Raw genomic sequence first — 25,900 nt, 5'->3', positions numbered from 1 at the left:
CTCTTCTACTCGCCTACTCGGACTTGGGCTAGAAATAGAATGCAACCACCCGACCAACCGAATTAAGATCACGTAACGTAACTCGACATGTTTGACGTTTCCCATATCTTAACCCAAAGATCCATATACACCTGATAGATTTTTCCGAGATCCATTTACACCTCATAGGCTGATACAGGTTCCACCAAAGACATTTCCCCACGGTAACGAAAAAGAAAATCCACATGATTGGAATCCTATGAGCCGTTTGATAACGGTTGAAGTGGCTGAAATGAAAACTTATTATTTATTCATTTATTTATTTTTGCTGAATAAGTTATTTAAGTAGATTGAGAATGGCTGAATAGCATGTCGGACTGATTATTATACCCCTATATATAATTTAATATTTTGCCATCTTATCTACTAAAAGGCAAAGTAAAAATTAATTATTTTTTAATAAAAAGTTTTAAAAAATTATCAATTTTAATATAACTCTGAAAATAATTATTATAGTTTTAGAGGTATTTATATGTCAGATTTCAATGCAAACAAATAAAGCCCCCATTCTCAAAGGCCTCAATCAATGCTAGTTTGAAAACTAGGGAGATTTCGGACAATTTTGCTAAAGCTTCTGGTCAGCTCCCTTATTACCTTAAGTTGGTCATATCTTTTTTTAAAAACATTCCTAATCACTTTTAAAAAATCATAGCCTCCTTAAGATTCCCATTGAAAGTAAAAAATAAAACATATCTTGGAGCTCTCATCATTGATGGTAGAGTTTCTTAGGAAACTTTTAAATATAATATTAGAGAAAAAATGGCCAATAAACTAGCTGGTTGGAAAAAAAATTCCCTCTCTTTAGTTGGAAAATTGACTCTAATTAATTCCGTTGTGTCTAGTTCCTTAGTTTGCCATGCAAGCCTTTAAAATTCCAATCAATGTAATTGAGGACATTGAAAGGGATTTTTCATACTCAAATGCGAGAAGTTAGAAACCCATCCATTTAGTTAATTAGAGTAGAGTTTGCACTCCCAAAATGTGGGGAGGATTAGGAGTTAAGAATCTGAAATGGACCAACTAGGCTCTACTTGCTAAGCTAGGTTGGAAAGTTATTAATTGTCAAAATAATTTATGGGATAGAGTGGTTTCAAGTAAATATGTCAAGAAAAACAACTTTTGGGAGGTCAGCCCAAAAAAGGAGTATCTTGGGCCTGGAAGGGGATTCTGGGCTCTAGAGATATGATCAAAAGGGGGATCCACTTGGAGAATAGGAAATGGTAATAAGGTTTCTTTCTAGAAGGATACATGGGCTGGAAATGGCTCTGTTGGATCTCAATAACTAGATTGATGTGAACAACATGGATTTCCTAGTAAGTAGGGTGATTGACCATGAAAAAAGGGTTTGGATGGAGGATATAATTAAAACGATTGCTTCCCCTCAAATTTGGCAATGCATCAAACCAATCTTGATTCCTCATGATGATATGGAGGATAAGATGGTATGGAAATTAACATCGGATGGAGATTTTTCAGTTAAATCGGCTTATTTTGAGGAATGTCGTTTTAATGGAGGGGCATGCTTGTCAAATAATTATATAAATAATTTTTGGAATCTATTGATTCCCCCGAAAATTAAAACCTTCCTTTTGCTTAAATGAAAAACTTCCCACTAAAAATAAACTTATCACGATGGGTTATAGAATAGAGCAAACATGTGTTCATTGTGGGGAAGAGGAGAATATTGATCACCTATTTGTTAAGTGTGAATCATTGAAACAAATTTGGAATAGGATGGTTGAAGTGTTACTAGTGCCGAGATCCTATGATGTAACTTTAAAGTAATGATAGTCTAGTTTAGAACTTTAGGTAACCGGAATTGTTGTTTTAAGGATAAATTCATAAAAGAGAATCAAGGCAAATTGGTTAGCCCGAAGGGCTCTAAGTTGTCAAAACAGTACTAGAGATTTTAGGTTTTGTAATCTTAATTTTATTTGTGATACTGATTTGAGGGGAAGAGCAACCCCCGACTTGTGTAGCTCATCATTTTCCATAAAAAATAAAATAAAATAAAGCCTAAGAAGATTAAAAAAAAAAAACTACAGAATAGCTGAAGATCCAATTTTGCCCACTTTTACAAATGGCCCCTTGGCTCAAAAAACATCTGTTGATGTCAAAAAGTGCTAAACATACAAATTTGTTTTGTGAAAATTGCTGATATGATTACCTTTTACTCTTAGCATTTCACTGCCAACTGCCGAATGAGGTGAGCCAAACATTTTGATTAAAAATTTGCGCCTATAAAATCCCAAAGGGTCAACGATTATAGTCTAGGTGGTTAGTTATTATCTTCTCATTGGAGAGGCACGGTTCAAACCCATGGAAAGGTAGACTTTTGGCATTGTGATTTGTGAATGCCAAATTGCCAATGCCCACTATGTGCATCTTTTCCCTCAATTTTCTATTGAACTAAAACTAATCAATAGCCTTGGGTTTGTTCACCAATATGCACGATTTTGTCCTTTACAACAAAAATAAGTGCCACATCAGCAAAAGCAATTTATTTTTTCGTTGATGTGACAGTTAATTTTGTTTTAATAAACAAAATCATGAATATTGACAAACCCCAAACTTGTTACAAACGTATGGTTTAAGATGATTTACAAGGCAAGAAAAAAATTTTTAAAAAAAAAGAAGAATTGTATACTTTGGTTGTTCTTTTCTTTGATACCTCTCATATCTGCCAAGAGTGCTGATAAATAAAAGTTTACACAGCGTATAGCCCATAAAAAACCATGTCCTACTTTGTATTATGGAGTCTTTTCATGGTGGAAGAAAGCTTCCAACTTCCAAGAGTTGTATAAACTGATTTACTTATTTCCTTGCATCTTCTATTTTTGTATTTATCTCCGTTATGTTTTCTAAATCTACTGCATTCATACCGTATAGGATAAAAGCATTTACCGGCAAACCTTTTTCCTGTATCATAGTCCAACTCTAATAATAATAATAATAATAATAATAACATCAGCAATTATGTTGTATGAATTTGGTTTTGTTTACATTTTTTCATTCCACATTTGTACTTTATTTGTTGAGAAAACCGAGAAAGATAATAATTACAACCATTTATGACAACTAGACACCACATCAGCGTAACAATGAAAAAATGCCTAACCATTTGAGGAAGTTTTAAAAAATAACTTTCTCAAACGATAAGCGTGCACAGAAACCGAAATCACCTTTTGTTGTTCTCAATGTATACGGAAGAGCATGAGAGGATAACTGTTGAAGTAACACTTATGTGATAGCGTTTATTGAATAAACACCCACGGAACCAAACACCTAGGTTATTTAACTGTTGACAGATATCTCTAGTCATTTTGCCAGTATCTATCAAGGACTTCTTACATGCCTAAAGGGCATGTACCGTGTAGCCCTCGAGAATCAGTAAATCACAATACATCCTAGATGAGACGGAACCCTTCTGTTACTCTATGACACGGACCAAGACAGCTGTCACACATGAGTGCTACATGCATGTAAGATTTGCATTACTCGTATTTGTTTTAGGGGGTGTTCTCTTTTTGGATTTGGAGAGGGGGAAGTTGGTCAATGGGATTTTAGTTCCCATTGACCAAGAATCCCATGTTCTTTTTTCAGTTTTATGGGGGAACCAAAGAAAATTTATTTTCACTTACCTAGGAAAGTGATACCCATCTCCTAGGTGGGTAAATAACTTTCCCACATAAGGAGAAAGTTGCCAACAGTTGAATGGGACAAAAATGCCCTTTTTAATAATAGATTTCTATGGTTAAAATGGTAATTGCCTTATTTACCTAATAAATAAAAGAACATGGGTAATGCACTTACCTGGACAAGTATTTCCCAAGAAAAAGTTACTCAGGTAATTGCATTTACTCGGATAAATAACTTACCGAAAAGCGAACATGGCCTTAGAATTTAGACCTCCACGTTGAAACTTGGGTTGGATTGGCTCGAGCTAAAGTAAAGTTTACCAAGTGTTGAAACATCAATCCGAACCCTAATTCAACCTAATCTTCAACACGGTTAGTTCAGGTTAAGCCCTCTAATGTGGTGATATTACAACGATTTTTTTAGTTGACTGGTAGTAGTTGGCCAAAGCTTTGTAACACTCGGCAAGTGCTACTGTTAAAGCAACAACTGTAACAACGCCAGTTAAAATTTGCAAATAATGTCTATTTACGGTTACAATAGCTGTTGTTGAAACCATGAATTTTCTAACTTAGTAGTGGTTCCATATAAAAAAAAACATGTTTTTTCTTTATTCTTTTATCGACAAGAACAACGGTCTGGTTAGATGATTGAAATTGAATGTGGGAATTAAGAGTACGTTTGATTCACAACCAGAACAATTAAAACCTATCAAAATCGGAATTGGAATTGTAATCAGCTAGAATGGGTCTTCATTCCCAAGGAGGGGGAGTGAATGGCCATTCCCTCAAATGAGTGGGATTTCAATTCCATCCAACTAAACAGTTGGAATGGGAGTGAACCATTCTCAGACCCCTATTCCTACGAACCAAACGGGCCTTAAGTTCAATTCAACCAAACTTGAGGGTGAAACCAAGGTTCAAAGTACTGATACTGGCCAATACACCAGTAGGGCATATCAGCCAGTATCGGCCCTTTTTTTTAACTTCCACTTTTTTTTTTTTTCAATTTTGGTTCAGAGGGGCCGGTTTAAGTCCCGGCTACCCTCTGAATCAGGCCCTGACCCGATACAACCCCTGTAGGGGCGTATTGGGAAGGGCCCAATACGATACGATATGTATCGGCTGATAAGGGCCGATACGTAACAATTTTTTGAACCTTGGGTAAAACGTGGGCAAAGTAAGAGCCCACCCTGAGGATATATTCTAACATAAAGGCCGAAACAGTACATACCTGGACTGACTCCGGATCTCCTGCCTACAAGAACTCTGCGTATATCTACCCGCAACACACTACCTCCGTGCATTGGGAACATCTCCCTATGCATAATACTATGTAGGAGGATGAGATGTTCCCCATGTGTGGCTGCGATGTTATGTGGGTAGACATGGGCAGGAGATCCGGACTCACCTGGACCACACTTTAGTACCGGTCTTTATCTGGAGAATGTGTAAATCCAAGACCCAACTGATTGTTGGTGCTTGGTAGTGGGTCTCCCTCACATGACTAGGTGCCTCAGGCATCGAAAGACAAGCTTTCAAGCTTTACCAAAGTCATCTCTGTTGGTAAACTGTTGTATAACAATGTGGTTGATGCCGAGTCCTCGTGCTTGTGGAATTGATCTATAGCACTTAATGAAGGGGTTGATCTATCCATCCAGTCTAAATTACAGCCTATTTCATAGTGCTAGGCACGAAATTAACCAGTGTAGCAATGGTGCAAGGATCAAGGGCCAGGGCCACCAATCAACCGGGATATAATCGGAATGGATCAGCCAATACAAATTACAAAACTTGGCTTGGAATAGGAACTTGTTCCCCCCGAGATTTGGGTAAAAGTCAGTTGTCAGAGGAGTGCAATTCATAATTATCAAACACAGACACAAACTCTATGGGCAAATTCATCAAACAATTCATAATTATCAAACACAGACACATTCTCTTTGAGGATTGCAGTAAATGGAAAATTACAAGTGTTAGATGAAGTCAATTGTTGGTGCAACCACTCACACGTGCAGTGTGTACCGCGATATATGGTTTAGTATGGTTAGAAAAACACCCAAGTATTTTCATCAGTACAGAGAGTTTGATTTCTTTTGCTTTTTGTTCTCTTCATAGAAACCATGATACTTCCACAAAGAGGACACTGGTGTATAATGAATGTTTCCGCATTTAAATAATTTGAATTCCTGTTGAGAAATGAAAAGGATACCTGGTCCTTTCACAAATTCATGTAATGATGACTAAGAGATACTTCAAGATAGATTTTCTGATGGTGGAAACGTCTCTGACAATCTGACAGTAAAACAGAGAACTTTTAATCACTTGCCCATCTAAAGCAATGGCAGCATGAAGACAATGCTAAATTGATGATGGCAAGATCATGTGTTGAAGATAAAAACAAACTAGAACAAATGTGTTGAAGAGATTACTTCCCCTTGCTCAAAGAAACACAAATAAGATTAACCATTAACAGAAGTAGATATTTTTTTTTCTGTTTTTCTTGCAACTTGTTTAGAATCTCTAATTACTCCGTGCAATAAGCAGCAAGAGACAATTAGTTGCTTCCTGATTTCTCAAGGACAATTTTACCCGTTCAGTTTAGTAGTATAATCACTGATTCTCCTAAATGTCTTTATCCTTTAGGCTCAGTTTGGAAGCAGTACAAATGCAAATATGTACAGCGTAAATACATACAAAATATAAGGTTTTGCACTCTACATATTTGCATTTGTACTCCTTCCAAACTCAGCCTTAAGGAAAAATAAAGCATTAAATACTACCTTATTTATTATGCTCCTTATAAGTTGGATTAGAAGTTTTACTTCAAAGCAAATATAATAATGCTACTGTTTATAACATTTTCTCATCTCTCTTCTATTTTGAACTCCACCCTTTGGTTATAACGTTTATGGGATGGCTATGATTTAGTGTATAATTAAAAAATAATAATTATGAAGCCCTCCATGTGCTTAACATGAGGTGTGGGAAGAGTTGTATGGTATACGAGGTCAATGGGATGGTCCTTGGTGTCTGGGGGGTGGGGGATTTCAATGTAATTAGGTTTTGTAATGAATCTAACAACCCCTAAAGAACAGTTACAATCAGCATGAGAAAGTTCAATGAATTGATTAACACTTTGTGGCCTAAGGATTTACCCCTTTTATAATCCAATTTTACATGGTCTAATTTCCAAGAAAACGCCCTATGCTCGAAACTAGATAGATTCCTCTTTAATGAAGAGTGGGAGAACCATTGGAGGAATTTGATGGCTAGAGCTTTACCCAGAGTCATTTCTGATCACTGCCCTATCCAGTTAAGTCCTGAAATTCTAGGCACTGGTCCACAACATTTTAGATTTGAGAATATGTAGTTAATTCACCCGGACTTTGTGCACATGGTTGGGGAATTATGGAGAGAAGATCTGAGAGGGGTGAAGTGAAAGGGAGTGAGATTCCACAAAAAGCTGAAAAGATTGAGATCCAAAACCAAGGAGTGGAATAGGGAACACTTTGGAAGGATAGAGGAGCAAAAAATTAACTTGGTGTCCAGGATTGAGGAACTAGGTTCCAAAGAAGCCCAAAGGATTATGAGTGAGCAAGAAAGGGTTTTGAGAAGAAATCTAAAGAGGGAATTGGAAGTTCTTCTTAGAGAGGAAATTTCTTGGAGGCAAAAGTCAAGACAAAAATGGATTAAGGAAGGGGATGGAAATACAAAATTCTTCCATGCAATAGCTAATGGGAGGAGAAGAAAAAAATTTGTGGTTAAGTTAGAGGTGAATGGAGAGGAAGTCACAAACCAAGATGAGATAGCCAAATTGTTTGTGGATCATATCAAATCAATCTATAGGAAACCATTGAACAATAGGCCAAGATTGGAAGGAACGGATTGAACTAGGCTATCAGAAGAACAAATTAACTGGTTAGAACGGGATTTTAGTGAAGAGGAGATCAGACAGGCGGTGTTTTCAATGGATAGATCCAAAGCACCTGGTCCAGATGGCTTCACCATGACTTTCTATCAAGACTGTTGGGATGTGGTTAGAGAAGACCTTGTTGGGGTGTTTTAGGAATTTGCAAACAAGACTAAGGTAAGTCCTAGAGTTAATGTTACCTTCTTAGCCTTAATCCCAAAGAAGATAGATCCAAAGGACCCAAAGGATTTTAGGCCGATTAGCCTAGTGACAAGCATCTATAAAATCCTGGCTAAAGTGCTATCTATGAGAATTCAAGTAGTGCTGCCCTCCATCATTAGTCAAGCACAAGGTGCTTTCATGCAAGGAAGGTAAATAACGAATCAGATCTTAATAGCAAATGAGTGTGTGGAGGACTTGAGAAAGTCGGGAAATCAAGGTTTTGTTTGTAAGTTGGATTTAGAAAAGGTCTATGACCTTGTGGATTGGAGCTTTTTACTAGAGGTCCTTGGGTGTTGTGGATTTGGAGATAGATGTGCAATTGGGTAAAGGGTTGTATTAGCTCCTGCCATTACTTAGTCTTGGTAAATGGGGTGGTCAAACATTTTTTCCCAGCATGTAGAGGCCTTAGACAAGGCGAGCCCCTCTCCCCTTTTCTTTTCACCTTAGTTGCAGATATCTTCAGTAGATTAATTTCTAAGGCAGATAGGGAAGAACAGGGTTTCAAATGTCACGAAATTTCACTAATGTCGCCCGACATATGTCGATGTTGAGGCTCACCGACATGAAAATGGATGGTAATATAAAAATTACATTATTTCGGTCAACATTTCCTATGTTTCGGAAATGTCGACCAAACCGATCCAAATAACCAAAAAAAAGACAGTTTTTCCTATTATGTCAACAGGATGTCAACTAATGTACATTAATAATATAATATATTAGTATATTATATTAATATAATACAATATATTAATATAAATTATTCCATTAATAATTTCTATTTAATATTTCAAATAAAATATTTATAAAAAAGAATTAACAAAAAATAAAAACAAAAGAATAAATTAATTACTTTATAATATAAAACATAAAATATTTTTCAAGTAAAATATTAACTAGTTAGTATTTTTAAAATATTTATTAAAATCAGAAAATGTTTATTAAATTTTATAATAAATCATATTCTAAATTTAATATAAAAAATGAGAATAAATTTATTAAATTTTATACTAAATCATAATTTATTAAAAATCATAATAAATTCATTAAATTTAGATGTGATTCAAACTAATAAAATCAATAGAATATTTCAGAATAAAGCAAAAAAAAATCAGAGAAGGAGACAACAAGGAGGAAGATTGGAGAAGAAAGGAGAAAGAAAGGAGGAGTTCGAATATCTCCTCTTTCCCCTACTCTAATCTTTTATAAAACTTACTTAAGTTACATAAATTACAAGGAGGCCCTTAAGTAGGCGTCCACATCAGCACTAAACTTGGAAAAACATAAAAAGAGCTAAAGGCACATAAAGAAAAGGCCCAATAAGAAAACAAACATGAAAGAACTAATAAGAAAGACACTAATGGGCTAGGGCCCATTCGGCCCAATCTCCCTACACTCCCCCTCAAGCTGAGCATAGATATCCATCATGCCCAGCTTGCTTATATAATGAACCAACTTTCCTTTAGAAACACCTTTTGTCAAAACATCAGCCAACTGTTCTTCAGAAGCAACAAATGGTAGACAGACTTCTCCTGAGGCAACTTTCTCTCGTATAAAATGCTTGTCAACCTCAATGTGTTTAGTTCTGTCATGTCGAACAGGATTGTGTGCAATGTTGATAGCAGCCTGGTTGTCACAATATAACATCATTGGCCTCTCATAGTCTATACCCAATTCATCTAAAAGTGATCTCAACCACAAAAGTTCAGAAACTCCATGTGCCATTGCCCTGTATTCCGCTTCAGCTGAAGATCTTGCCACTACAGACTGCTTCTTACTCCTCCATGATACAATGTTCCCTGCTACCATAGCAAAGTAACCTAAAGTAGACCTCCTATTATCAATACATCCGGCCTAGTCAGCATCAGTGTATGCTTCCAGCTTCATGTGTCCATGCTTAGCAAACAAGATACCTTTCCCTGGAATCCCTTTTAGATAGCACAGAACTCTCTCAATAGCTGCTAAATGTGTATCTCTGGGAGAATGCATAAACTAGCTGATTACACTAACTGCATAGGAAATATCTGGCCGAGTCATGCAAAGGTAACGTAACTTCCCAACCAGTCTCTGGAACACCCCCTTATCAGGCAACAGTTCACTTTCAATAGCTGACAACTTATGATTTAGGTCAATAGGAGTAGAAGCAGGTCAAGCCCCCAGTTTCCCAGTCTCTACAAGGAGATCAAGAACATACTTCCGTTGAGAAATGAAGATACCATCCTTAGATCTGGCAACTTCAAATCCCAAGAAATATTTGAGTTCTCCCAAGTCTTTAATTTCAAACTCAGTGTTAAGAAAACTCTTGATATGAACAACTTCCTGAGTATCATTTCCTATAACCACAATATGATCAACATAGACAATCAAAAGGGTCACTAAGGAATCTCTCCTCTTAACAAACAAAGTATGATCCGACTGAGTCTGTGTGTACCCAAAAGCAACAAGAGCAGCCCGAAATCTGTCAAACAAGGCTCTAGGAGACTGCTTAAGGCCATAAAGAGACTTCTTCAGTTTACAGACCTTTCCTTGCATCTCCTTCCCATACACCCCTGGAGGTAAAGACATATAGACCTCTTCATTTAGGTCCCCATTCAAAAAGGCATTCTTTACATCAAATTGATGAAGAGGCCAGTCAAAAACAATAGCTAAAGATAGCAAAACTCGAACTAAAATTATCTTGGCTACTGGGGCAAAAGTTTCTAAGTAGTCAATACCATACATCTGAGTATATTTTTTAGCAACCAAACGGGCCTTATATCTCTCAACAGTACCATCAGGATAATACTTAATAGTGAACACCCACTTACAGCCAACCAGTTCCTTTCGCTCAGGCAAAACCACAATTTCCTAGGCATTGTTCTTATGCAAAGCATCTAGTTCAGTCATCATAGCATCTCTCCATTCTGGTTTGGACAAGGCATCTGGGACAGACCAGGGAGTTACATGTGTGGAAATAGAAGCAAGGAAGGAATAGTAGGAAGGGGAAAGGAAGTTGTAGGACAGGTGTTTGGAAATACAATGAGTTGTGCATTTCCGTTTGCCTTTGCGAAGGGCAATAGGGAAATCAAGGTCAGGGAAGGTATCCGAAGTGGTAGAAGAGGGCTGACTGTTATCTCAGTAGTGATGGGAGGAGAAAGAGGCACATCTGAAAGCGTGGAAACAACTTGCATGTCTTTGAGTCTTTGTCTCTAGTACCACCTTTGGATAATAGGATGTGAAAGAAAAGAAGCGGGATGAGTAGGAGGAGGGGGAGCAGGGATAGATGACTCAACTGGAGTAGACTCTATGGAAGATTCAATGGGAATTGGCAAAGGAACAGATAGTGGCAATGCAAACAACTCGTCTGAATGCTCCCCCTCAAGAGAAGTACCAAAGAAAAGGACTGACTCTACAAATGTGACATCTCTAGAAACAAAGTGAGTGCCACGAACTAGATCAAAACAACAGTACCCCTTCTGTGTGGAGGCATATCCCAGAAAGACACACTTGTGTGCTTTAGGCTCAAACTTATGTCTTTGATGACTGTGAACATGGACATAGCAAGTGCACCCAAACACCCTGAGAGGAAGAGAAAACAGATCCTCATTTGGAAAAAGCAAGCCAAAGGGAGTTTTAAACCCCAGAACCCGAGAAAACATTCGGTTTATCAAGTATGTAGCTGTAAAAACAGCATCACCCCAAAATTTAACAGGAACATGGGAAGCAAAAAGAAGGCTCCTCACAACCTCAACCACATGTCTGTTTTTCCTCTCCGCCACTCCATTTTGTTGAGGAGTGTAGGAACAGGAAGTCTGATGAATAACTCCAAAGGTATCAAAGTAGAAGGAGAGACTCTTCTCAAAATATTCCTTTGCATTATCAAATCGGAATATTTTAATCCGAGTGTTAAATTGGGTAAGTTCATGAAACTTTTGTACAATATTTGGTAATTCATCCCGGGATTTCAGAAGGTAAATCCATGTGTAATGAAAGAAATCATCAATGAAAATAATGAAATATTTGTAGCCCCCCATAGCAGGTAAATGATATGGCCCCCACACATCAGAGTGCACAATATGGAAAGGAGAAACAGATCTTTTATTACTCACTGAAAAGATTGTCTACAATGTTTAGTAAGTTCACATGACTCACAATGAAGACTCGATAGGGATATTCCCTTAAACATTTCTGGAAACAAATGACTCAAAGCTGAAAAAGGCAAATGACCAAATCTGAAATGACTTATCATGACTCTATTAACTGACTCTGATCAAACAGACTCCAAAGCAACTCTACTAGGTAATCCAGGACTTTGATCAGAGGCATCCAACAAGTATATCCCATTCGCCTCATGGCCACTCCTAATTGTTCTCTGAGACTTCAGGTCTTGGAAAACACAATAAGTAGGAAAGAAGGTTATGTTGCAGTTCATTGATTTGGTTAAACTACTAACAGATAAAAGGTTAGTGCTAAGTTTGGGAACATAAAAGACAGAGGATAATACAAGTGAATTAGAGGCTTTAATATTCCCCTTGCTAGAGATGGGACAAGAGACCCATCGGCAAGAGAAATCTTCTCTCTACCCGAGAGGAGATGGCATGAACAAAAAAGGTTGGGTAGGCTAGTCATATGGTCTGATGCACCAGAATCTATAATCCAAGGAATTCTATGATTACCTAAGACTGTAGCGTGATTTGCGGAAGCACGAAAACCTGAATGGGCAAAAGCGGATGTAGAGGGGGTGCCTGAGGAGGAAGATGCAACAGTAGACTCCAAGTGATTTATCAACTTCCCATATCTCTCAAATTCTGCCTTCACTGCTACCAACTGTTCCACAACAAATTTTTCTTCACATTCAGACACTGTGGCAACATTTGCATTTTTGGGTTTTCCAGACTGGCCACCCTTCTTAGAGTTGTTGTTCCGAAACCTCTCAGGAAGAAGATCTGGATGAAGCTTCCAACAAGAATCCTTAGTAAGGTTCGGCTTCTTGCAGTATTCACATATCACTTCCTTTTTCTCATTCAGCCCCTTTGGTTTTATTCCAACATGTGCAAAATGTTCTGAAGGAGGTGGGGTCTGTAGTTGTACCTGTCACCTGCTCTCTTCACTGCTCACCATAGAGTATTCCTGTGCAAGTGACACATCATCCTTGGCCAAGATGTTTTGCCTTGTAATATCAAATTCAGGATTGAGTCCTGTAAGGAACTCAAATACCCTGTTTCTTTCCACAAATTTCCTGAAAGTTTCGGCATCTTTGGTGCTTTCCCATACAAATGCTTCCATAACATCCAACTCCTACCATAGTGACTTTAACATCGAATAATAGACAACCACACTCTTCTCCCCCTGTCATAAATTCTTCACATCACTCTTTAGTTTGTAGGCCCTTGCAACATTTAATTTCTGAGAGCATGTCTCTGTCACACTATCCCAAATCTCCTTGGTTGAAGTCATCCACAGATAGTGTTGACTTATATGGGGCTGCATAGAATTTACTAACCACCAAATAACTGTGTAATTATCTCGCATCCATTTCTCATATGTAGGGTCAAACTCATCCGGCATCGCCTTACTACCCGTTAGAAACCCTAGTTTACTTCTACTACAGACATGGATCTTAATAGATTGTGCCTACGCAAGGTAATTTGTTCCATCAAGTTTAATTGTAGTCACTCCTATCAAAAAGGAATTTACGGGACCAACCCCCGACACCGGAATATGCTTCACCTCACTTCTAGATTGCTCCATCAATCAAACGAAAATAAAAAAACAATGTTTTTAACCTTTATAGACCTAACTAAGGTCAGTCAAGCACTCAAAAGCCCCAAAACTAGGGTTTCACCGTACCTGGCCTCCGGAGAGAAAGAGAGAAGAGGTAGCCGCTCAAACCAGAGCTATCCAAACCACTTCCAACTGCAGCCGCCCACTTTTGGAGATAAAAAGAAGCCCTCCAAGCCTTGAGCACCACACCCAAACAGCCTCTTCAACCCGTAACTGGAAATTCTCTAGTCGGCTAGGGTTTTGGAAAAAAAAAATTGCAGTCCCACTTTCTTGGCAATCTTCGACCAGATTCTGACTCTCCAAACCCTCTACCAACTAGGCAAACAAGATCTCTGAATAATCAGCAATTTATCTCTCCCTACACCTTTCGATTAAAAAAAAAAAAAGGTGTATGGGAAAAAAAGAAAAAAAGGAAAACGAAAGAGAGACCTGCTTTGATACCAAGATGTGATTCAAACTAATAAAATCAGTAGAATTTTTCAGAATAAAGCAAAAGAAATCAGAGAAGAAGGAGACAACAAGAAGGAGGAAGATTGGAGAAGAAATGAGAAAGAAAGGAGTTCGAATATCTCCTCTTTCCCCTACTCTAATCTTTTATAAAACTTACTTAAGTTACATAAATTACAAGGAGGCCCTTAAGTAGGCGTCCACATCAGCACTAAACTTAGAAAAATATAAAAAGAGCTAAAGGCCCAATAAGAAAACATAACATGAAAGAACTAATAAGAAATACACTAATGAGCTAGGGCCCATTCAACCCAGTCTCTCTACAAGTTTTATAAGAAATCAGAATTTATCATAATCTTAATACTACAAAAAGGAGAATCAATTTATTAAATTTATAATAAAACATAATGTATTATAACTAATATTTAAAAAAATCAGAATAAATGTATTTCTATTTATTAATAGTGTGAAATAAATATATTAGAATTTATAATAAATCAGAATTGAAAATAAGAAAAGAAAATATCGGATAACCTTGTAAAAACATCAAAATGCATAATAAATCAGTAAATCGTCATTTACTAATTTGTTATTGATCTTAGTTTCTTAGCTTTATATAATGGTTGGGAATAAGATAATAGTCTAGAAATATGTATTATTGCTTCTTTTATCATTTTACAAAATATCATTGCATATTTCCACAATGTCTCTAATTTTTACAATATTTCCCCTCGACATTCCCGACATATGTCCTATATTTTGGTAAGCAACATTTCCATCGACATCGATATTTTAAACCTTGGGGAAGAGGAAGTGAGAGGTTGGAGGGTAGGAAGGAACAATGCCCGGGTGATCCACTTACAGTTTGTTGATGACATCATAATCTTCTGTGAAGGGGGTGACAGGCGAGAAGTGAGGAATCTCAGAGCCTTGCTACAACACTTTGAGAATGTCTCCGATTTGAAGATAAACCTGGACAAGAGTTGTGTGGTAGGTGTTAATATGAATGAGAGGGTTCTTGAGTCTGTGGCGAATTGTTTAGGTTGTCTCATTTCTTCTTGGCCCTTGCAGTACCTAGGTCTCCCTCTAGGGGCTAACCCAAAGGAGAGTAGTTTTTGGACCCCAATTTTGGAAAAGTTTGAGAAAAGATTAGCTTCTTGGAAAAAGAACCACATCTCTTTGGGGGTAGAGTGACCTTATTGAGAACCACCCTAGCAAACTTGCCGGTCTTTTTTTTTCTCTATCTTCAGGATTCCTGTTAGGGAGGCTAAGAAGTTGGAGAGATTAATGAGAAATTTTCTTTGGGAGCCAGGGGAGGAAAAGAAAAATCACTTAATTAACTAGGAAATAGTTTGTAGGAGTAAAGAGGAGGGTGAACTGGAATTAGGAAGGCTAGTTCTCAAGAATCAAGCTCTCTTAGGAAAATGGTTGTGGAGGTAGCCCATAGAAAGGGAGAGGTTGTGGCATGAAGTGATAGCTAGTATACATGGCATTTGGAAAATGGATGGGATGCTGGTGTATCGCATCGAGTTACGTTGGAAACTCCGTAGAAAGCAATCTAGAGTATCCTCCCTCAATTTCTCAATTATGTCAGGTATAATTTCAACTCTAGTAACTGTTTTATTTTGGGAAGACATTTGGGCAGGTACCTTTGCCCTTAAGGACCGGGTCCCGTCTCTCTATTATCTTTCCCTCTACAAGGAAAAAGCTATCTCTCATTTTCTCCCAACACCTGCCTCACCCTCCTCCTTAAGTTGGGACTTTGGTTTATGTAGAGGCTTGAGGGATGATGAACTTTTTAGTGTTTCAGACCTGTTGTCTCTTCTTGGTAGTGTTTTTTTGGACCCTCTTAGTTTGGATGTGAGATTATGGTCCCTTCATCCAAAAGGTTACTTCAGTTGTGCTTCCTTTTTTAAGGCCCTTTGCTCTTCCCTGGGACAGTTGGGTTTTCTGACCAAGGAGATATGGTCTAGACCTGTTCCACCGAAAATTACCATTTTCTGCTAGGAGGTGTTTTATAGAAAGATCAATACCTTGGACTGCTTGCAGAAGAAAAGGCCTTTCATGTGTTTGTCCCCTAACTGGTGTGTACTTTGCAGGGCTAGTGGTGAGGATTGCTCCCACTTACTTTTATCTTGTTCCTTTTCTGTTGCTATCTGGAGTTGGATTTTTGCTTTATTTAGGTGCAAGTGGAATCTGACCATAGACTTAAGTCAGCTGTTTGATCCTTCCTTTTTTGTGTGGCCTACAAAAAAAGGAAGAACTATGTGGAGATGTATTAGAGCAGCTGCCTTGTGGACAATCTAGGAAGAAAGAAATGCAAAGTTATTCAAAGAAAATGAAAGAAGCATTCAGGCTATAGAGGATTGTATCTTGACTAGGCCCATTCATTGGTTGAGAACTATGGACTCTTTTCATACATTTTCTTTTGAGATAATATTTGGAGAAATTGGATAGCGGTGGCTAATAGTCATACGAGGAAGGATAGGATATCTGCAGTGTGGGTGCCTCCGCCTGAAGGTTGGGTAAAGCTGAATTTTGATGGTAGCAGCCAAGGAAACCCAGGCCCATCGGGGATAGAAGGGGTGCTGAGAGATAAGGACAGCAACATCTTAGCCTTGTTTTCAGGCCCCGTGGGAATAGGAGACTCTAATAGAGCTGAGATTTTAGTGGCTGTACGAAGTATTCAGATTGCAAAACAATTAGGAGTTCAGAATTTGGTAATTGAAGGAGACTCCAAAATTATTGTGGGATGGCTGACAGATCCAGGCTCAGCTATATGGCGATACAAAGACTTATTGAGGAAAGTTAATTGGCTCACAAGGAGCATGACGGTTACCTCTCTTTGGGTGGGAAGATCAAAAAATACCTTTGCGAACGGGTTGGCTAAGCAAGGGGCTTCAAGGGAACATTTATTTTGGGCTGCATTGTAATTTTTATTTCTGTTTTCTCCTGTTTTAATTTGATGTAATACTTTGTTAGGAGAGGTAACAGCTCGTGCCTCTCCATGGGTTTCCTGTAATGCCTTAATTCTCTGGTTTAACAAAATTATCTTCATTCATCAAAAAAACATGATATATTCTACATTTGACCTGATAATGGGTCTAATTTAATATATTAAAATAATCCTAGATGTTGTAATGGTCCCAAAATTATGGAATAACAGCAGGAATAACATGGGTGATGGCTAATAAATGATAAATAGCTTCTAGCTTTAGAAAGCAATAATTTCATTTATAACATAATAAACTATCACTGAACTTTGGCAGTGCTGTTAGTAATTTTTATAACAAATTGATATCCAATACTAAATCATGCTACTTCATTTCCTTCAGCAAGAACAATATTTCAACAAAAATTTAGAAGATTTAAACAAGGAGGTCAAATATCGGCACCTCTAGGAGTTCCCAATCAGTGGAATTGCATTATACAAGTGCTATGAACAGCATTTCAGTTCTTCCCTTTCAGGCTCGTCATCTATAATGAGCATTCCTTTCCTTTGTGGAGTTGGCAAGAGGCCTTCAGAACTACTTTTCCTTTTCTGCAATGCTCCTACAAGAGACAACTATTAAAATCAGTACCAACAGTAAATTACATGTTTAGATGTTTCTTAACAGTAATGTTTCCCTTCAACTCCAATTGGTGAAGAATTCAAAACATAGCCTTAAATTATCTTATGCATTTGCCTCCTATCAAGTATGGTTGCAAGGCAAAATATACATAGGTTAATAGTAATAGGCTAACCCATTCATCGTCACTACTTCAGATATGAAATATGGCTATAGCATCAAAACCAACTTGCACAGAGACCACATATATGACTTACGGGTTGCAATATCAAGGAAAACTTCATTTATCCCAGTACCAAGTTTTGCAGAAGTAACAAAAAGCTTTGCTCCAATTAATGTTGCATAGCTGCAACAGAAAATATCTTTAATTAAACAAACAGAAACATTACCCCAAAAAATAAAATAAAACAGACTAGCAGAACCAAAAGAAAGTTCAAACTATTCTAGAATGTAGCTTTTTTCTAAATACTTAGGCATTTAAGTTAGAACTAAAAACACACATTGTAATACAATGCCCTCATACTGCAATCTTTTTTTTTTATGAGTAAAGAGATAAGATTCATTAATAGAGAATTAGGCATCACAAGCTTCCCATGGAGAGGCACGAGCTGCGTCCTCTCCTAATAGCAGGAAGAAAGACAAAGGAGAATAGATTACAGAAAACAGAAAACAGATTCAATCTACAATTGAGCCCAATATAAGCTTTCCCTGTTTACCCCTTGCTTTGCAAGACCATCAGCCAAAGAGTTTGCAGATCTCCCCACCCATTGTATGCTCACTGCCAAGCTCCTTGTCAGACAGTTGAATTTTTTAATTTCATTCTTAAAACACCTACAGAATCCGGGTTTTGTAGCCATCCCACTACCACCTTGGAGTCCCCTTCTATTATCAGATGTTCCACACCTACCTGCACAGCTAGCTGTATTCCTTGGATAGCAGCTGCAAGTTCCGCCCTAGTGGAGTTTCCAGCTCCTATTGGCCCCGAGTAGATAAGAACCACATTCCCAGCCTCATTCCTCAGTACCCCTCCCACCCCTGATGGACCTGGATTACCAAGACCACTTCCATTGCAGTTCAGTTTCAAAAAATTTTCAGGAGGGGGCTCCCAAGTCAAACTCACTTTAGTCTTTCTAGATAAACAATTAGCCACTGCTAACCAATTCCTCCAAATATCACTATATGAGAACTGATGGAATAAGTCCAGTGATTTTAGCCATGAGATCACCCTATTTAGAATGCAGTCCTTCATCTCTTCTAAATTTCTCTCTCCTTCTCTTGAAAGGTTCTGGTATTCCTTTCTTCCCACACGAACCAGAGCAGCGCTGCTCTTGCACACCTCCACATAATTCTTCCTCTTCTGTGCTGCCAAGGGAGGAAAGCAGGGTCAAAAATCAAACTTGCATCCGCTGGCCTAACCAACCTGCACCCAAACAATGAGAAAAGCCACTCCCATAACTCTGCAGTAAATGAACAGGAAATTAGTAGATGGTTACAGTCCTCACCATGTGACTTGCAAAGGATACACCAAGAAGGTGAAAGACAAAGATAAGGTCTTCTCTTTTGTAGAATGTCTGAGGTGTTTATTTTCCCATAATGCACTTCCCAACAAAAAGCCATAACCTTAGGGGGAACAGGCCTACACCAGATTTCCTTAAACGGAAAAGGCCGAGTGGGGTTAGATTGAGCAATGGATTTAAAGAAAGAAGCACAAGAGAAAGATCCATTTGGCTTGGGTGTCCAGATCCGTTTGTCGGGTTCAAAAGGATCTAAACACACTGTATCAAGTAGGTTTAGCAAATTTGTTAGGGACACAATTTCCTCTTCCCTTAGACCTCTACGAAACCCAAAATCCCAATTCGGTGTTAATGAATTATTCATAAAGGAGCAAAACTTTGAGATAGACTCCTTTTTTGTACCTTGAAACAGAGAACAAAGAAGGGTAGAGGTCCTTCAATGGAGCCTTTCCAACCCAGGTATCCTCTCAAAAAAGAACAGAATTACCATTACAAACATCATTCCTGACAAAATTGAGAAAATGAGGAAGGATGCCATGAATAGCTTTCCAAGGAGTTGCCAAGGTTGCCTGTCATGATACTCTAGCATCCCACCCATTATCAGAGCGACCATGGATACTACCCACCACCTCATGCCAGAGCCTCTCTCTCTCCACTGGCCACCTCCACAGCCACTTCCCCAACAGTGCTTTATTTTTTTTAATCAAATTCCCTACCCAATCCTCCCTCCTCTTTATTCTGGCATACAATCTCCCATTTTATGAAGTGATCCTTTTTACCTTCTCCCAGCTCCCAGAGAAAATCTCTCATCACCTTCTCTAGCTTCCTAGCTTCCCTAAGTGGTATCCTAAACACGAATAGGAAATAGGTTGGTAGGTTAGCTAATGTGGCTCTATCAACGTGATTCTTCCCCCCAAAGAAATATAGTTTCTCCTCCAAGAAGTCAATTTCTTTTGAAATCTCTCCACCACTGAACACCAAAAACTACTTTCCCTAGGGTTTGCCCCTAACGGAAGCCCCAAGTAGGTCATAGGCCATGATGAAATGGAACACCCTAAGCTTCTTGCTATAGCCTCCACCTAACTGTCCTCCAAGTTAACCCCAACCACACAACTCTTCCCAAAGTTGACACTCAAATTTGACACCCTCTCAAAATTCTTAACCAAATCCTTGAGATTTCTCACTTTCTCAATATCGTCCCCTTCATAAAAAATCAAAATATCATCTGCAAATAGGAGATGAGTGACCGGAATACCATCCCTACCCATCCTCCACACTTTAATCACTTCTTCTCTGTCAGCCTTTGAGATCATTCTACTAAGCACCTCTGCTATTAGAGTGAAGAGGAAGGGTGATAGAGGGTCCCCTTGCCTAATACCTCTATAAGCTGGGAAAAAGTCCTTCACCACTCCATTAACCAAGACAAAGTAATGGCATGAACTCACACATCCGAAGATCCAAATGCACCACTTATTCCCGAAGCCACAATTTCTCATTACTTGTACCAAGAAGTGTCAGTCCACCAAATCATAGGCCTTCTCCAGATCCAACTTACAAACAAAGCCTCTTCTTTTCAATCTCCTCATATCCTCCACACACTCACTAGCAACTAGGATTTGATCTATTATTTGTCTTCCTTGAACAAAAGCCCCTTGGGCTTGGCTTATTAGGGATGGGAGAACTACTTTCAGCCTCAAAGGCAACACCTTAACCAATATTTTGTAAATGCTAGTTACCAAACTAATTGGCCTGTAATCCTTAGGGTGGGTAGCATCTGGTTTCTTGGGGACTAAGGCCAAAAAAGTGGCATTGACTCCCGGGCTTACTATATGATTCTTGGTGAATTCCTTAATAGCGTCACATAAATCCTCTTTCAAAATGTCCCAACAATCTTGGTAGAAAGCCATAGTAAAACCATCCGAACTTGGCGCCTTATATCCATCATGAACACTGCCCTCCTGATCTCCTCTTCTTCAATGTTCCTTTCCAACCACCTTGCTTTTTCTCCATCTAACCTCGGCCATTCCAATCCTTCTATAGGCACCCTCTCATTCAATGTCCTTCTAAAGATAGCTTTAAAATGGTCTACAAAGGTTCCAGCTATCTCCTCCTGATTAGTAATTACCTGCCCTTCTACCTCTAATCTATCCACTAAGTTCTTCCTCCTTCTACCATTTGCCAACTCATGAAAGAATCTAGTATTCCCATCTCCCTCCTTAATCCACTTATGCCTTGACTTCTGCCTCCAACGGATCTCTTCTCTGAGTAGAACCTCTTCTAGATCCTTTTTTAATTGCCTTCTTGATTCTCTATCCTACCCACTCAACAATCCTTGGGCTTCCCTCTCATCAAGCTCTTCAATTTGTGTGAATAAGATTAGCTTTTGTTCCTCTACCCTACCAAAGTGATCTTTATTCCACTCCTTCAACATGACTCTCAGTCTCTAGCTTCTGATGGAATTTGATTCCTTTCCACTTTATTCCCCTTAACTCCTCATACTGCAATATTTTAAAGCCTTGTATATAGATTTACCAAGAGAACAGTTGCTCTTTCACCATTACCTTCATGTCAAAATTTCATTTTTCATTATTTGTCTTCTTTTTTCCAAAAAAAATACTTATTTCCTTTTTTATTTTTAAAATTTTAAGATACCATCTATTCATTCATTACTAGAGAATGACCACCCCATACTAAGTACGGGGCCAATATTCATATAATTTTGTTTGACACCCATTATCTATGTTGTAAATTTAGGTTATTTTTTATTTGACATTTTTTATATGTAGACTTGTTATTTAATTTAAGAGATTAAATCAGGTTTTATATTTCTAAACGATAATCCACTTTATGGATCCTACGTCATTTGATATGAGTTTTTTTTTCTCTTTAGTGGAGGTAACTACCATTTGAAACTCATACTTCTTCATCTTCTTTTTTTTTTTTTTTTGGAGAATGGGTGGACACATGTCTTAGGCAAATTGCCGATGATATGTATCGCACTTACAACTTCAGAACATGCATATCAACTGTAATGTTACAAGCACAATTTCTTGGAATGAATCAATAAGGTGCACTATATCATGATTAAGATATTCCATTCAATCATGTCAGAGAAGTATTTTGACAATAAATTTATCTATCTATAAAAAATAAAAGAGAAAACCCATAATAATTTTGTAGGATCCCCCAAAAAAATGAAATGAAGACCTTGATGGAGCTATGATTGCAAAATGGCTCTACAATCACATAAGATGAATGATCAATGTAAAAGAATGAAAATCAGACAGCATACCGAACTAATAGAATAGAGCAGTTAATTGAATGGCATTAATAATAATAATATCACTTATATCCTATGATGTCTCTAAAGGTTTGCCTTAAAGTTTCCGTCTCTAAAAATACCCTAAAAATGGATACTCTGGAAAACTCCCTCCTATCTACCTAAAACTACCCATTGAAACTCTGCACTCTTTTCCTTGCTAGATTTTCTTTCCCACTCAAGGTGATCAAACTCTTTATCTCAATGACAGTTGGGCCCCTTTTTCCTTTTTCCTTTTTCCTTTTTCCTTTTTCCTTTTTCCTTTTTCCTTTTCTGTTCCTTTTGAATCAACAACAGGAGATACAGAAGAAATGGGGACTACTTGCTCCTGATTTGTAATAGTAGTCGATCTAGACTACAATCAGTCTTGAATTTAAAAGAAAAAAGGATGAAAAAATTGAAGAGAAGAAGAAGAGAAGAAGTACACGAAGAGAGTTTCAGAAAAAGAGAGGGAAGGTTATGATTTCTGCCGACCCACTCTTAGTATTTATATAACTGTAAAAGGGCTGAATTGCCCTTATTGCTTACATGGCAAATAGAATAAGAAATAACTAATAATAAAGCTGAAATAACTACCAACTAACACTGTCATATCTAACAGAAATATTGCTGCCATACGAACACTATGGGGACCACATCAGTGGGGGCCCACATCAGTGTTCTCTACACTCCCCCTCAAGTTGGTAATTGATATTTGTCATTCCCAACTTGCATAGATCTGCCTCTAACTTCTTCCTTGGAACCGCCTTGGTGAGAAGATCTGCAAGCTGCATGCTGGAGGTGATATATGGAAGACACACTTCTTGAGATGAAACCCTTTCTCTAACAAAATGTTGGTCTACTTCAATATGCTTAGTTCTGTCATATTGTACTGGATTATGAGATATATTAATAGCAGCCTGATTATCACAATACAGCATTAAGGGCTTCTCATAAGCAACACCCAACTCCTCAAATAGTGATTTCAACCATAGGATTTCAGCCACACCATTAGCCATAGACCTGTATTCAGCTTCTGCACTAGAACGAGAAACAACACTCTGCTTCTTACTCCTCCAAGAGACCAGGTTACCTCCTACAAAAGCACAATATCTAGAGGTAGACCTTCTATCATCAACACTCCCAGCCCAATCAGCATCTATATAAACCTCTATCTTCATGTGATTATTATTCTTGAATAGTATACCTCTACCTAGGCGCCTCTTCAAATATGCTAATATCCTCTCAACTGCAAGTAAGTGAGTAGTCCTAGGAGAGTGCATATACTGACCGACAATGCTGACCGCATAACTGATGTCCGGTCGTGTGAGACAAAGATAGAGGAGTTTTCCAACTAACCAATGGAACATAGCTTTATCTTCAAGTGGCTCTCCACCCTCTGCACTGATCTTGTGATTCTGTTCAATAGGTGTATCTGCAGACTTAACACCTAACTTTCCAGTTTCTTCCAACAAATCTAGAACATACTTTCTTTGAGAAACAAAAATCCCGTGTATAGATCTAGCTACCTCAATACCCAAGAAGTATTGTAGCTCTCACAGATCTTTCACCTCAAATTCTTGATGAAGGAGTTGTTTGAGAGACTCAATCTCACCGTTATCATTCCCTATCACTACAATATCATCCACATATACAGCAAGCAAGGTCAAAGAAGAGTCCACTCTCTTAATGAACAATGTATGGTCTGACTGGGCCTGTACATAGCCGAATCTGTAAAGGGCTTGTCTGAACCTATCAAACCAAGCTTTGGGGGACTGTTTGAGTCCATACAAAGCTTTATTCAACCAGCAAACCTTCTTTCCTGTTTCTGCATCATAAAATCCAAGAGGCAACTGCATGTAGACTTCCTCCTACAAATCTCCATTAAAGAAGGCATTTTTAACATCCATCTGGAACAAGGGCCACAAGTAACTGGCTACAAGGGACAATAAAACCCTAATAGTGGTCATCTTTGCTACTGGAGCAAAAGTCTCCAAGTAATCTATACCATAAGTCTGAGTAAATCCCTTTGCAACTAACCGAGCCTTATACCTTTCAATGGAACCATCAGCATTATGTTTTACAGTAAATACCCATCTACATCCAACCGGTTTCTTCCCTTTAGGCTGGTCAACTAGCTCCCAAGTATTATTCCTCAGAAAAGCATCCATTTCAACCTTCATTGCATCTTTCCACTCAGGAACTGACAAGGCCTCCTACACTGTTCTGGGGATAGGAATATCAGCAATAGATGTGAGGAAAGACCTGTAAGAGGGGGACAGGTGATCATAGGACAAGAACTGGGAAATGCAGTGGGTTGTGGATGTGGTGCAACGCCGTTTGCCTTTACGAACTACAATGGGAAGGTCAAGGTCATCCAAAGGAGGTAAAGGCTCAGCAGTGGAAGGTATCTCAGTGGAACCTGGATCTGATAAAGGAACTGCAATACCTAGATCTGGATCCGCAGAAGAATTGGGGTTGGCCTGGACTGCTGATGACCGAAATCAACCTGCCTCCACCGCCTGTGATAGACTCTCAAATCCCGGCACCTCTGACACCCCTCCCATTACATCCCTCATCACTCAATGGAACAAGTAAAGGAACTTCTGATGAGTTAACCCCACACTCACTACTCTCCCCCTAAGGAGAAACCCTAGGATAATAGGGTACATCCTCGAAGAAAGTGACATCTATAGAGACAAATCTTCTCCCATAAGTGGGTTCATAGCAGCAATATCCCTTTTGAGTTTGTGCATAACCAAGAAAAATACATTTGGAGGCCTTAGGGTCAAATTAGGAATGATGAGGTCCAAGAATCTAAACCAAGCAAGTACAACCAAAGGTTTTGAGGGGAATAGTAAACAAGTATTTATCAGGTTATAGGAGGGTAAATGGAGGCTTCATGTCAAGAACCCGTGAAGGAACTCGGTTAATGAGATACGCTGCTGTAAGAATAGCATCTCCCCATAAACGAATAGGCACATTGAAGTTAAACATGATGCTTCTGCCCACCTCCAATATGTGCCTATTCTTCCTCTCAGCAACCCCATTCTGCTGTGGTGTATGAAGACAAGTACTTTGATGGATAATCCCATGGTCAAGCAAATAAGAGGCTGATTGGTTGGCAAAGTATTCTTTCGCATTATCGGATCTGAAGATTTTGATTTTGATCCCAAATTGGGTTAAAATCATCTGATGAAAGATACGGGTCAAAGCAGGAACCTCATCTCGAGAACGCATAAGGTAAACCCAAGAAAAACGGGTATAGTCATCAACAAACAACAAGAAATATCTGTACCCCCCCCCCCCCATAGCAGTGATGTGGTAAGGACCCCAAACATTGGTATGTACAATATCAAAAGCACTATTACTTCTTTTATTACTCAATGAATAAGATGTTCTATAATGCTTTGCAAGCTCACGACTCTCACATCTCAAATTGGACATCTGAACGGACTCAAATAAATCAAGAAACAAACTCTTCAAAGACCGAAAAGATA

The 25,900-nt window shown here is 38.4% G+C and overlaps 1 protein-coding gene across 2 annotated transcripts in view; it reads right to left on the bottom strand.

Moving 5' to 3' along the window:
• Positions 1 to 5,544: 5,544 nt before the first annotated feature.
• LOC104602488 (uncharacterized) overlaps positions 5,545 to 25,900 on the bottom strand; it is a 47,185-nt gene continuing 26,829 nt past the window's right edge. For both annotated transcript variants that reach the window (XM_088898288.1, XM_010266188.3), the window contains 3 exons: positions 17,846 to 17,934; positions 17,415 to 17,571; positions 5,545 to 5,969 (listed from right to left, as the gene is read on the bottom strand). In XM_088898288.1, coding sequence (XP_088754414.1) covers positions 17,456 to 17,571; positions 17,846 to 17,934 — 205 coding nt within the window. In that variant the 3' untranslated portion in view covers positions 5,545 to 5,969; positions 17,415 to 17,455. The remainder of the gene's footprint in view (positions 5,970 to 17,414; positions 17,572 to 17,845; positions 17,935 to 25,900) is intronic.

The sequence above is a fragment of the Nelumbo nucifera genome, chromosome 2 (genome assembly GCF_055504915.1).
Source record: "Nelumbo nucifera cultivar China Antique chromosome 2, China Antique-T2T, whole genome shotgun sequence".
In the NCBI taxonomy this organism is placed as follows: domain Eukaryota; kingdom Viridiplantae; phylum Streptophyta; class Magnoliopsida; order Proteales; family Nelumbonaceae; genus Nelumbo; species Nelumbo nucifera.
This window is presented reverse-complemented; position numbering and strand designations above follow the sequence as displayed.